Source organism: Sminthopsis crassicaudata, chromosome 4 (genome assembly GCF_048593235.1).
Source record: "Sminthopsis crassicaudata isolate SCR6 chromosome 4, ASM4859323v1, whole genome shotgun sequence".
Lineage (NCBI taxonomy): Eukaryota > Metazoa > Chordata > Mammalia > Dasyuromorphia > Dasyuridae > Sminthopsis > Sminthopsis crassicaudata.
The window spans coordinates 22,123,407-22,137,287 of record NC_133620.1 but is presented as its reverse complement, the minus strand read 5'-3'; the positions used below and the strand labels follow the sequence as shown (position 1 = coordinate 22,137,287).

Here is a 13,881-nt window from a genome sequence, read left to right as displayed (position 1 = left end):
AGAATTGATCGTCGCATAATTTTGTTGTTGCCATATACAGTGATCACTTCACTCGGCATCAGTTCCCGTCTCTCCAGGCGTCTCTGAAATCGTCCTGCTGGTCGTTTCATATTAAAGGAGGTTTCTTTTACAAGGAGAAGCATTAACCAGAGGACCTGGTCTCCAGCACCCCCTTTCTTTTTTTTTTTTTTTAATTTTATAATTATAAAATTTTTTGACAGTACATATGCATGAGTAATTTTTTTTATTACATTATCCCTTGTATTCATTTTTCCAAATTACCCCCCCTCCCTTCACTCCCTCCCCCCGATGACAGGCAATCCCATACATTTTACATGTGTTACAATATAGTCTAGGTACAATACATGTGTGTAAATACCATTTTCTTGTTGCACATTAAGTATTAGATTCTGAAGGTACATGCAACCTGGGCAGACAGATATTAGTGCTAATAAGTTACAGTCACTTCCCCGTGTTCCTTCTCTGGGTATAGTTATTTCTGTCCATCATTGATCAACTGGAAGTGAGTTGGATCTTCTTTATGTTGAAGATTTCCACTTCCATCAGGATACATCCTCATACAGTATTGTTGTTGAAGTGTATAGTGATCTTCTGGTTCTGCTCATTTCACTCAGCATCAGTTGATTTAAGTCTCTCCAACCCTCTCTGTATTCCTCCTGCTGGTCATTTCTTACAGAGCAATAATATTCCATAACCTTCATATACCACAATTTATTCAGCCATTACCCAGCTGATGGGCATCCATTCAACTTCCAGTTTCTAGCCACCACAAAAAGAGCTGCCACAAACATTTTGGCACATACAGGCCCCTTTCACCTCTTTAGTATTTCCTTGGGATATAAGCCCAGTAGTAGCACTGCTGGATCAAAGGGTGTGCACAGTTTGATAACTTTTTGGGCATAGTTCCAGATTGCTCTCCAGAATGGCCGGATTCTTTCGCAACTCCACCAACAATGCATCAGTGTCCCAGTTTTCCCACATCCCCTCCAACATTCATTGTTATTTGTTCCTGTCATCTTAGCCAATCTGACAGGTGTGTAGTGATATCTCAGAGTTGTCTTAATTCAGCACCCCCTTTCTTAAGACATCAGCTGGTGGAAACGGACCTGAAGGCTCCTAGCTCCCAGGCCCTGTGACTAGTGGAAAAGACAGGTGTCTGTCACCAGTGGCCTTAGTTTTGGATTTTTATTTTTGGCTAAGGTCTTATTTAAAACTTGTAAAATTATGCCTTTTGTTTTTACATCATCTCCAGCCCCCAGGGCTTCGAGGACAGATGTCCCCCAGACATTTTGTACCCATACTCCATCCTGCCCCTCCACCTCTGTACCTGGAGCAGGAGAGGGGTACCGTTATCTGGCCTGCAGAACCAACAGTGATCATTGCCTTCAATCAGAGCTCAACTAGTGATTTCCTTTTTTTTCCCTTCAATAGTATTTTATTTTTCCAATTACATACAGAGTTTTCAACCTTCATTTTTGTAAGATTCTGAGTTCCAGATTTTCCTCCCTCCTTTTCTCCCTTCTCTCCAAGACAGCGAGCAATCTGATACAGGTTATACGTAGTCAATCATTTCTTTACACACATTTCCATATTAGTCACGCTGTGAAAGAAAAATCAGAATGAATGAAAGAGAAAAAACACAAGGAAGAAAAAGCAAACAGCCACAAAGGGTGAAAAGTGTAGGTTCTGGCCACGTTCAGCCTCCAGGCTCGTTCTTTGGAGGCAGATGGCATTTTCCATCCCAAGCTCGCTGTGTCGCTGAGAAGCGCCAGGTCCGCCCCAGCCGGTCGCCACATAATCTCGTGGCCGGGCACGGCGTTCTCCAGGGTCTGCTCGTCTCGCTCGGCGCCAGTTCGCGTCCATCATTTCTTAGAGAACAAGTCTTCATCCCATCCACCAGCTAGTGGTCCTGCAGTTGGAGTGTAGAGTGTTCCCCCGGGGGCTTCCTTCACCTCAGTTCACACAAGGGATGGGAACTTTTTGACCACTGGCACTTCCCAGGGCTGCGCATCCATCTTTGGCGTCCTCCTTCACCCCCTCGCCGGTGGCTCGGGAAGCTGCAGCCTGTGCAGCCATGTCCCGGCAAAGCTTCTCAGCAGATGGACCGACCCGGGGCCATCTGCCCCCAAGCCCACGAAGACTGCCCCCATGGGACCGATGGAGGAGAAGAATTTACTCCAGTGGCCGAATCCACCACGTCCTGAGCCGTTGCTGCTGTCCTGCCTTGTCCAGCCATGGGAAGGGGCGGTCACGTTGATGACCTTGCACAGCCTGAATTCATGCATGAATCGAGACATCACCAGTGATGTCATTGGATCCGCCTGCCATGTCACTGACATCATCCCTGGGGTCCCAGATGCACAACGGGCTCCTCAAGTCTCTCGCTGTGCTTCCCTGGCTTCCGGCCGTCTCCTACGGTCCCGGGGACCCTTCCGCTCCCTCCCTAGGCCACCATCGTTCGGCCGAGCCAGTCCGCTGCGGTTCCAAATGCTGCTGGGAATGTTGGGGTTTGGCTTTGACCCCCCAGTCACCCCACTAACAAACGTGAGCCGCAGAAGGAAGTGGCGAACCCCTGCCAAGTGGGCTCCCAGACATTGGGAGATGATGGAGAACGAGGGAGCAATACCAACACATGCAGGAGCCCACACTGCAGTGTCCGTCTCTGCTAGCAGAGGCTCTCGGGATCCTTTCAGCTCCGGGCCCAGGACCCCCTTCCCAGAACTCCCATCTGCAGAAGGTGAGGGCTGGGCTTGAGAGTCCCTGAGCCCCCATCTGGCTCTCCATGATCCTTGCCCAAGTCCAAAGTGTGGGGGGGGATGGGAGGCAAGAGTCCAAGGGAGACGCCAGAGCCAGGAGTTAAAAGGGGAAATGTTTCAGGCTGAAACCACAGCAGGACCAGAGCCCACCTTGAGCGCTCTTGGTCTTCTGTCTCCTGTTTGAATAGCACGGGGCCTGTGTATATAACACCCTGATCCTGGCCCTGCTAGGGGGTGGTAAATATTGACAGAGGGCGCCCGGGGTCCCATTTGTTCTCCTGGCACCTGAGCCCCGGGTGGTATTGAATGAGTGGAGGGAAGGAGGAGGAGGAAGGAGCTGTCACCCCGGGGGAGCCGTGGGCTCATGGAGACGCTGCTGGGCAAGTTGCCACAGCAGCTCCTTAGTGACGTAAATCCTCCCCCAACACCAAGGGAACAGGAGGCTCTCCGCGCCCCAGGCGGCTCCAGGGGGGCAGCGGCAGCTGAGCAATCAAAGTGCCATGGAGATGGCCCTGGGCTGCCCTCCCCCAGAGCTTCCTGAGAGGCCGAGGGAAATGGCGGCTCCCGTGTCCCCGTCCTGGGAGAGGTGCAACCTTCACGCCCCTCCAGGCCAACCTTGAAACGGAAGCTCAGGTTGTCTCAGCCAAGATCACGGCACAAACCTTGGTGCACTGCCCGCCAGGCCGCAGACCGCGCCAGGCCGGAGACCGCGCCAGGCCCGAGACCGCACCAGGCCCGAGACCGCACCAGGCCGGAGACCGCACCAGGCCGGAGACTGCACTGGAGACCACACCAGGCCGGAGATTGCACCAGGCCGGAGACTGCGCCAGGCAGGAGACCGCGCCAGGCCGGAGACGCACCAGGCCGCAGACCGCACCAGGCCAGAGACTGCACTGGAGACCGCACCAGGCCTGAGATTGCGCCAGGCAGGAGACCGCACCAGGCCGGAGACCGCGCCAGGCCCGAGACCGCACCAGGCCCGAGACCGCACCAGGCCCGAGACCGCGCCAGGCCGGAGACTGCACTGGAGACCACACCAGGCCGGAGACTGCACTGGAGACCACACCAGGCCGGAGATTGCACTGGAGACCGCACCAGGCCGGAGACTGCACTGGAGACCACACCAGGCCGGAGATTGCACCAGGCCGGAGACTGCGCCAGGCAGGAGACCGCGCCAGGCCGGAGACGCACCAGGCCGCAGACCGCACCAGGCCAGAGACTGCACTGGAGACCGCACCAGGCCTGAGATTGCGCCAGGCAGGAGACCGCACCAGGCCGGAGACCGCGCCAGGCCCGAGACCGCACCAGGCCCGAGACCGCACCAGGCCCGAGACCGCGCCAGGCCGGAGACTGCACTGGAGACCACACCAGGCCGGAGATTGCACCAGGCCGGAGACTGCGCCAGGCAGGAGACCGCGCCAGGCCGGAGACGCACCAGGCCGCAGACCGCACCAGGCCAGAGACTGCACTGGAGACCGCACCAGGCCTGAGATTGCGCCAGGCAGGAGACCGCACCAGGCCGGAGACCGCGCCAGGCCCGAGACCGCGCCAGGCCCGAGACCGCGCCAGGCCGGAGACTGCACTGGAGACCGCACCAGGCCGGAGATTGCGCCAGGCCGGAGATTGCGACAGGCCGCAGACCGCGCCAGGCCAGAGACCGCGCCAGGCCCGAGACTGCACCAGGCCGGAGACGCACTAGGCCGCAGACCACACCAGGCCGCAGACCGCGCCAGGCCCACTGGGAAGGGGCCTTTCGGTATCTGATCCTCAGAGCTGTCCAGTCCAAATGTAACCCTTGGCCTTCCCTGGCCCTACCCCCATGGCTCTCTCCATTGCCCATCAGATCCATAATGGTCAGGTTTCACATCTGGAAAACTGAAGGCCGCAGTCGGTGCCCCGCCCCATTCCCTCCTCTGCTGGTGGGTTGGGAGGAACTCTCAGACGAGGCTGGAAGAGGCCGCTCAGCCCCACATTGGGCCGACGGCAGGGAGGCTCCCGGCTGGTGACTCGGCCATATCATAGTGAGTAGGAAAAGTGGGACCCGAAAGCCAGTCTTCTGCCCCCCCCCCTCCCCCCCCCCGCAAGGGAGAAGGGCGGGTGGGTCTGGCCTTCGGAAGGAGTCGGGGGAGCCCGGGACGGCGGGGAGGGCTCTCCACCTCTGCCTTCCGCTCCCTGCGGACGCCGGCCGGGCCTCCTCAGGGCCTGGAGCAGCGGTACTCATCTGACCAGTCCGAGCAGTGCTGAACCCCGTCCCGGCAGAGGCGTCGAGGGACGCAGCTGCAGTACTGGTAGAAGGTGGAGGAGCAGCTCCACCAGGAGGGGCCGCAGGGCGGGCAGCCGGCCGCTGGGGAGAGAGAGGAACAACGTGAGAATCCCCGGCCTCCGCCACAGGGCGGACTGGCCCTCCAAGGGCCCCACTGCTTCCTCTGGCCCTGCCCAAGCCCCTCCGCAGCCCCTCCCACAATCCCCTGGGCCTAGGGAAGCACGCTCTCATTTCTGTAGCTCTGGCCACAGTATCTCCCTTCTGTGAAGTGACTCTTTCTCACCCAAAACCAAGAGTTCCAGGGTGAGCCCCTTGAATAACCCTCCAAATGGTCAACAATCAACAAAAACCCCGCCCACTCAGAGAGGGCTTAGGAGTATGAGCTCATCAGAGATTTTTAACTCTGCAAGCAAGATATGGACCCTGAAGTTGGGTCACTTGGCCCAAAGCGGGCACAGGGCAGGGCCTGCTCAAGTGCCAGCCTCCCCTCCCCCAGCGGGCCTCGGCCCTGCCCTGGGAGCTCACTCTCTATCAGAGCGGGGCCCGGGGAGACAGCACTAGCCGGCAGAGCCCCTTTCACAAAGGGGGCAGGCTTGGCCGGCTGGCACTACTCGTAAGTGGGGAGTAAAAAGGACATGAGGCTGGGAGTCTTGCTCTGCTTTACGGCACGATCTTGGGCAAGTCACTTCACAGGGCCTCAGTTTCCTGATCTGTAAAATTAGGAGGCTGCAGCAGACCAGATGATTTCTAAGGCCTTTGCTGCCAGGAAATTCTCTGGGCTCTTCTAAGTACGGAGCCAGAGGCCGTCCTGTCCCGAGCCTGTGGCATTGTGGGAGAAAGGGGGCAGCCTTAGGCTAGTCCGGGTGCCAGGTCTCAGCTGGCCCTGACTGCAGCTCACCCTCTGTGCCAGGGACAGACTGAGGAGGGGAAGGGTCTCACCCGGGCCCCAGACCCTTCCAACGGGGTGTCCCATGGGACTCTGCAAAACACTCCCAGCTCAGTGCCTCAGTTTCCTCCTCTCTAAAATGGGGATCATAAACCTACTTTCTCTACCTCAGAGGTTGGGGGGGCTCCGTAAACTTTTGTTGAATTGAATTCAATTCTCTGAGTTTGTAAGACGCCGGTGCGGCTGTGGCCCGCTCTGCCTTCTCTCAGTCGATAATAAGCACCTACTGTGTGCTTGGGCTGGGGAAGGTCTGGGTCCCCATGGGGCTCGGGGCCCGGCATTGACACCCAGTGGTGTCTCCGGCCGAGGAGGGGGTGAGATGCTTGGCCAAGGGCCACGGGGCCTCAGGGGCCCCGGAGCGTTCGGCAGCGCAGGCCGGGGAGAATCTGCGCAGAGGGGCGGCTCACTGCCCAGACTGGGGGGACTCACAGGAGCCTTCATCAGAGCAGTCTCCACAGTCATTGAAGCCGTTGCATTTCTGATCCTCGAAGGTCCAGGAGCTGAGGTCGCCGCATCGGAACACCAAGAAACTGGGGAGGCTGTGGGGGACGTTCCCTGGGGGGGCGACACAGAAGGAGATGAGCGGCCTCTGCGTCCAGCGAGTGACCAAGTGACTCGGGAGAGCCCGTGCTCCGTTATCTGGGGGCTGAGCCTCCTCTGACGGCTTTGCGGACGCCTGGCCGTCCCACCAGCCCCGGGACTCAGGATGGGCGAGAGCTTCGCCAGCGTTAGGCTTGGCCTCATTTCCCAGGATGTAATATGGGGCTAAGAGGCTTTGTGACCTAACGAGGGGCGTGGGTAAGAGCATCGGCCTTGGGGTCAGAAGATTTGGGTTTAAGGCCTGTCTCAGACACAGTAGCTGGGTGACCACCGAGACCAGAGGGCACAGCGCAGGGGCCGACCGGACCGTCTCCCCCCCCCCAAGGCCTCCCCAGAGCTCACGGGTCTGGCCAAAGAAACCACAAAAGTCTGGCGGGAGACCGCCCCGAGCGCTGGGGCTCTCTGGATTCCCATAATCCTCCAGGCCCACCCTTACCACACAAAGCCTCTTCTTCGTCCTCTCCGTGGGCGCAGGCCCGGACACGGTCACACAGGAGGCTGGCGGGCAGGCAAGTCTTCCGGTCATCACACAGGAACCCTGTCTGATTGGACGCGGTCGCACAGGCCCTGGTCACTGAGCAAAGAGAACCACAGAAAGTGGCTTTCTTAAACCTGCTTCCTGTACCTCCGAGGCTGTAGGGGGCTATTACACAATGGAGGAATTCCAGTCCCTATTTTTTTTTTTTTTTTGGCTCAGGGCACAAGCTTCTTTGCCCTTCCCCCCAAGCCCTGTAACTGGCACTGCCATAGGGCATCAGGGCACTCTGTGAACACCCAGTTTCCCTTCACTAAAAGCAGCGACCTCTGACACATTATGAAGGTAGTGCACGTGTAGAATGGGCAAGTTTTTTTTCCTTTAAAAATACTACGCACTGAGTAAGTACGATGTCTGTTAAACACAAATATTTATAAATTTCATTTTATCTGCAAAAACTTGGCTGCCCATCTAGGGAAACTCGGGGCACGCACACACAACCTCTGGCAGCCACTGCCCTAGGCACTTTAGCTTAAAAGGGCCACGTTCTCCCCCCGTTTCCGGGCCGTCTCCAATCGTCCTGATCTCTCTGACCAGTGACGGCTTCGGAGGGGAAAGTGAGGCCGGTGACCTCGCCCAGCCTCCCTCCCTCCAATCCAATTCTGTCGGTGTCCTTGTGCCATCTCCCCGAGGTCCTCTTGGAGAAAGAAGGGAAAACAGCAGCCACGAGGGAGGAAGCAGGGAAAAGGATCCAAGAAAGGGGGCTGTAAGAGAACCTGGGACGCCAGGGCCCAAACACAAGTGCCCCACGGGGGCGACAAGAATAAGCACGTGGAGGCTCGGGCCCAGAGTCCCTTCACAGTGTCCCTGACATGTGGCCTCCATGGGAAGAGGCTTGGTGACGGGGTTCTGTCCCTGAGATTACCCCACACTTCTCAGTGGGCACGATGCAGCCCGTCAGGAGGCTTACTGGGGGGGGGAGGCGGGAGTCCAAAGCTGCTGACCAGCCAGAGGATGAGCGTCAGAGACACAAGGAGGGTCAAGGTCCAGGCGGAGATCCAGAAGCCTCGGCGGGTGCAGCAGGAGAAGGGGCTGCAGCAATCTGGGCAGGAACAAGGGAAAAGGGTGACTTTCACAGGCCCAGGGCAACCTGGGAAGCCCCGCCTGACCGCTGGGCACCATGGCTGCCCTGTTTACGCAACAAGCTCCGTCTCCTCCCCCGCAGCATTCAGTGAAAATCCCATGACATTAATCCACGGGGGGTAAAAGCTGCTCCTCCCCCCATCTCGCCAAAGACGGGATCTCCTCTGCTGGGAATCCCAGCGACCCAAGGCTCCTGGTGCTGAAACAATTCAGTCCCTGGGCGCCAATCTGAGCTTTCCCACACTTAGCCTTTCCAGGACCTGGCCTCAAGAGCCTCGCGAGCAGCGATGCTTTCAGCTCCCGGCCCCAGCCGATCTGGGAAGCAGCCCTTGGAGATGCAGCCCCAGCCCTCTGACCTGCTTGGCGGCTGCACCCCGAGGACTATGGGACCTTTCCAGCTCCCCATCAGCCCGGGACTTCCTGGAGTTGAGGGCGCCTGGCTTGTCTATTTGTATCCCCAAAGCTATGCACATATGAGGGGCTTAAAAAAGGCTGCAGTAATTCATTGGGACCCACATACATAGAACTGCACACGCGTACACATATTTATATTCACGCAGGCACACCTACACACACACTCACACACATACACACTCACACATACACACACACGCACTCACACACACATTAACACACACACATACACACACACACTCACATACACACACACTCACACACATACACACTCACACACATACACACACTCACACTCACATACACACACATACACACACACACAACACACATACATACACACACTCACATACACACACACACTCACACACATACACACTCACACACATACACACACTCACACACATACACACTCACACACACACATACACACACTCACACACACACACTCACACATACACACACTCACACATACACACACACTCACACACACACATACACACACACTCACACATACACACACTCACACATACACACACTCACACACATATACACACTCACACATACACACACTCACACACATTAACACACACACTCACACATACACACACTCACACACATTAACACACACACTCACACACATTAACACACACACACTCACACTCACATACACACACATACACACACTCACACACACACACATACACACACACTCACACACATTAACACACACACACACACACACACACACACACACACTCACACATACACATACACACACATACACACACCCTCACACACATTAACACACACACACTCACACCCTCACACACACATACACACATACACACACTCACACACACACTCACACACACACTCACACATACACACTCACACACATTAACACACACACACTCACACACACACACACACTCACACATACACATACACACACCCTCACACACATTAACACACACACACTCACACACACACACACTCACACATACACATACACACACCCTCACACACATTAACACACACACACACACACTCACACATACACATACACACACCCTCACACACATTAACACACACACACACACACTCACACACACACACACACACTCACACATACACATACACACACCCTCACACACATTAACACACACTCACACACACACTCACACATACACATACACACACCCTCACACACATTAACACACACACACTCACACACACACACACTCACACATACACATACACACACCCTCACACACATTAACACACACACACTCACACCCTCACACTCTCACTCACACACACACACACACACATACATACACACACTCACACACACTCACACACCTACACACACACTCACACACATACACACACTCACACTCACATACACTCACACACACACACTCACACATACACACACACACATACACACTCACACACACACACACTCACACACACACACTCACACATACACATACACACACCCTCACACACACATACACACACACACTCACACCCTCACACTCTCACTCACACACACACTCACACCCCCCTTTGTGAGCCTGGCTTTTCCAGTTTGCTCAGGGCTGCCTGACCTTCGGCGATGGGCCCAGCCTGGGAGAACCCGGTGCCAGGCCTGCCATGTTCTCTTGCCTTATCTCCATCTCTAAGAATCTCTGGCTGCCCTCAAGACTCAGCTTGAATGCCCCCTTTTGGATGTAAAATTTTTCTCCCAGTTTTCTTCTAATCTTGGTTTTGTTTGTACAAAACTTTAAAAATTTAATAAAATCAAAACCATCCATTTTGCATTTCAGAACGCTCTCCAGTTCTTTGTCCATAGCCCCCTTTCTTCTGCACAGATCTGAGGGGCGGACTACCTTTGTTCTCCTGATTAGCTGCTTATAGACCACCCTTTATGCCTGAAACATTTCAGTCTTCTCTTGACCGGCTGTCAGGGGTGGTCCAGGCCAGTTTCTGCCACACCACTTTCCAATCTCCCGATCCCAGAAGCCGCCTTTGGTTTTGTCACACCAGATGGCTTTAGTCACTGACCACTGTGTCCCGTGAACCTGGCCCACCCTGCTGACCGACCCCGCTACGTCTCAGCCAGTCGGCTCTGTGGCCGCTGCTTTACAGGAGAGTTTAGGCCCGGGACTGCTAGGCCGCCTTCTGCAAGGCGAGTGTCGGGCACCGCAGGGAGAAGGGCGCGGGAGCTCAGCCGGGCTGTGTGGAGGTGCTCAAGCAGCGCCGTGGGGTCGGACTTTCAGTCCGGCGGGGAAAGGAGTTTGGTTGGCTTGGGCCACTCTCCTTTCCCGGTTTCCCTTCAGACCCTAAAGCTTCAAGGACATTCCGAAACTTGAATAAAAAAGGGCCTCGGATCACAGGATGCGCGAAGACCCAGTTTTGGGGGCGCAGGAACCCAGGGCAGACCCCATGCCGCCGGAGCGCTCCGAGCAGGGGGGGCAGTGAGGGAGGCCGGAGGGCAGCTGGGATGGGGGCTCGGTCACGGGCCAGCACCGATCCCTTGGGGGAATCCTCCTTCTCGGACTGTTCTCTCTCTGCAGAAAAGGACTAAGTCCTACCTCCTGCCTCCCAGGACTGCGGGGGACTCGGGGACAGGACTACGGGAAATGCTTGGTGAATTTCAAAGGGCCGGGCCCTGTCGGGCACCTCCCGCGCTTGGCCTCCCCCAGAGGCGCTGCCCAGCCCCGGCAGGCCAGCGGGAAGGTGAGCCTGAGGGACAGCTGATTAATCTTCAAGGGCCTGGGCTGCCCGCTGTGATAACTGAAATCCCAGCGGATTTGCGGACGCTTAAGACAATGAGGCCAGATGCGCTTACCTTCTTCACTTTCAAAGGCCTTGTTTTCCTCCGCTGCGTTTCCATCCAAAGTCCTGGGCTAAGGGCAAGAGAGTGGAGGGAGGCTGAGAAGCCCCGTTTGCAGGCAGGAAAGCTCACAGTTGCTCTCGGGTCCTGAGGCCCACATGGGGCCTCCCATGGCCCCGGGCTCCTCCCGGTGCGGACATCCCGTGCCCTACACGCTTCTTTCCTTCGGGCATTCCCGGTTCCCAGTCCCTCCCTGCTGCTTAGGTCAGTGCACACGGCTCCTCCCCAGGATGGAAAGCGGGGGTAAGTGGGGCCCCGCTCTCCCTCCCCCTTCCTAGCCCGTGGCCAGTGCTAGTTTCACTAATTTCCTGGGCCCAAGTGGCGGCTCCCCTCGGGCCTCCTCGGTCCCAGGATCCTCCCTCCCACTGACAGGCTGCCCCCTACCTCGCCCGGCTTGAAGAGATGTCGGTTACCTGGGGAAAGATCCTGTTCATGGCTGCCTGGGCGTCCACCGGAGCCGGGGCAGCGGCGGGCCGAGGGGAAGGCCGCGTCCAGGTCTGTCCGGCGTCGCCTCCTTGGGTCCCGTGGGCTGAGACCAGGACAGGTGGCCAGGACCTGCGTTGTTAGCTGGTCTCTAAGGGAGAGGACAATAAGGAAGGAGGCTCTTTCATTCCCTGGCACATACTGGCCCGCCACCCTCTCCCCTGCCCTTCCCTCCTCCCCCCTCCTTTCCCAACCCTGATTAGCTCAGATCCATCTCCTGGGTCACAGGGGAGGGTGACATCTGTGGAGATGCCCTAACCCCTAGTGGACAGTCGCAGGATGACACCGTCCAGCCCTTCCCCGGGGACTCCCGAGAGCCAGAGCAAGGTGGAGGCTCAGCTGTGGGAGGCTAGAGGCCGTCTCCTTTTGGTCAGAGCCCGGCACGTAACAAATGCCGGACAACTGGAAGTCTGGACCGCCAGAGGAAATGCCAGGAAGCCTTCCCCGCCCCGACTCCCTCTGTGATGGCTGGAATTCCAGTTCATTTCCTAGAGGGAGAAGCAGATGTCCCTGAGAGGGGAAGACGCTGCTTTGAGAAGGGCAAACGTCTCACGAGACCGAGCCCCCGCTTCTGGTACCAAACCCCACATCCTCATCACTCCTCGCAGTTCTCCCCCCAGATTCTCCCCAGCCCCCCACCCCAATCCTGGTTAAGTGCGCCAGATCGTGGTTCAGAGTTTGAAAGGATTCCAGGAGATTCTCGCTGAAAAATCGATCGACGCCGCAGCGGATGGATGCGTCTCTGGGAGAGTCGGGAAATCAGAGTTTGGGAGCACTTTAGCTATGAAATGTGGGGCTTCATGTGGAGCTAAGTGTGGAGAGCAAGGTGCAGAAAGGAGGGATCAGGATGTCCTTCCATTCAGGGAAGGAGATGGGATGTCTTTTTTTTTTTATTAAAGTTTTGATTTACAAAACACACACATGGATAATTTTTCAACGTTGCCCCGGCATAGCCTCGTGTTTCAGATTTTCCCCTCCTTCCCCCACCCCCTCCCCTAGATGACAAGCCATCCAATAGATGTTAGACATGGTAAAATATATGTTAAATCCAACATATGCATACAGGGTTATACAGTTATCTTGCTGCACAAGCAAAATCAGCTCAAGAAGGAAAAAAAATGAGAGAAAACAAACCGTAAGTGAACGAGAACAGAAAGGGTGAAAATGCTGGGTTCTTGTGGTCCTCACTCAGTCGATGGGATGTCTTTTAACAAGGTGTTGTCATTTAGGGAAGGACTCAGGTAAGAAGTCGGGACGTAGCTTTTACAAAAAGCCAAAGAAGAAGTCCGGATCCGCTTTTGCAGGAGACACAAGGGGGGGGTTATTGCTCCACATCCCTTTAAGGCTAGAGCCCAGGGTCTCTGCCCCTTCAGTAGGGGCCCTCTGCTGCTGCTTCCCACTTTATTCTGCAGAGGGATCTTCCATCCACAGCTGTTTGCATCAGACTGGGAGCTCCAGGAGGGCAGGGACTGCCTTTTGCCTTTCTTTGTATTTCAAGTGCTTAGCTCCCAGTCTGGCACACAGTCGGTGCTTAATAAATGTTGATTGACTGCTCTGACTTATTTTCCCGTTGTTTTTTGCTTTTCTAAATCTCATCAGGGAAGGCTTATTTATTTCTTTTTGTCTTCTTGGTACAGACTTTCTGGACTGTGAATCTGTTGATGAACATTGCTTGGACTCTTCCAGTGATTTTGAGATGTAGTATCTGTTGAAGAATAAATACTAATCTTGTGCCAATCACCGTCTTATTAAATTTATCATTCATCTTTATTCAAGACATTTCTGCCTGGGAGAGAGAGAAGCAGGGAGAGACACAGAGAGATGTCTGAACCGTGGACAGCACAGGAGTAGTTCCCCGTGCCCGTCAGCAAAGTG

General features: G+C 55.7%; 1 protein-coding gene across 1 annotated transcript; it reads right to left on the bottom strand.

Annotated features, from left to right (window-relative positions):
• Positions 1 to 4,843: 4,843 nt before the first annotated feature.
• Positions 4,844 to 12,315, bottom strand: LDLRAD1 (low density lipoprotein receptor class A domain containing 1). Its single transcript, XM_074265884.1, has 6 exons — positions 11,937 to 12,315; positions 11,479 to 11,536; positions 8,032 to 8,163; positions 7,023 to 7,160; positions 6,416 to 6,541; positions 4,844 to 5,121 (listed from the first exon to the last, which is right to left on the bottom strand). The coding sequence occupies exons 1-6, from the start codon at positions 11,955 to 11,957 to the stop codon at positions 4,973 to 4,975; spliced, it is 624 nt and encodes a 207-aa protein (XP_074121985.1). The 5' UTR covers positions 11,958 to 12,315; the 3' UTR covers positions 4,844 to 4,972.
• Positions 12,316 to 13,881: the final 1,566 nt, after the last annotated feature.

Excerpts from the sequence above, each read along its gene's own strand:
- LDLRAD1 (XM_074265884.1), bottom strand. The coding sequence starts at position 11,957 with ATGAACAGGATCTTTCCCCAG. Across the intron at positions 8,164-11,478 it reads GGCCTTTGAAAGTGAAGAAG|ATTGCTGCAGCCCCTTCTCC; the intron begins GTAAGCGCATCT and ends GTTCCTGCCCAG. Across the intron at positions 6,542-7,022 it reads CGAAGAAGAGGCTTTGTGTG|GGAACGTCCCCCACAGCCTC; the intron begins GTAAGGGTGGGC and ends TCGCCCCCCCAG.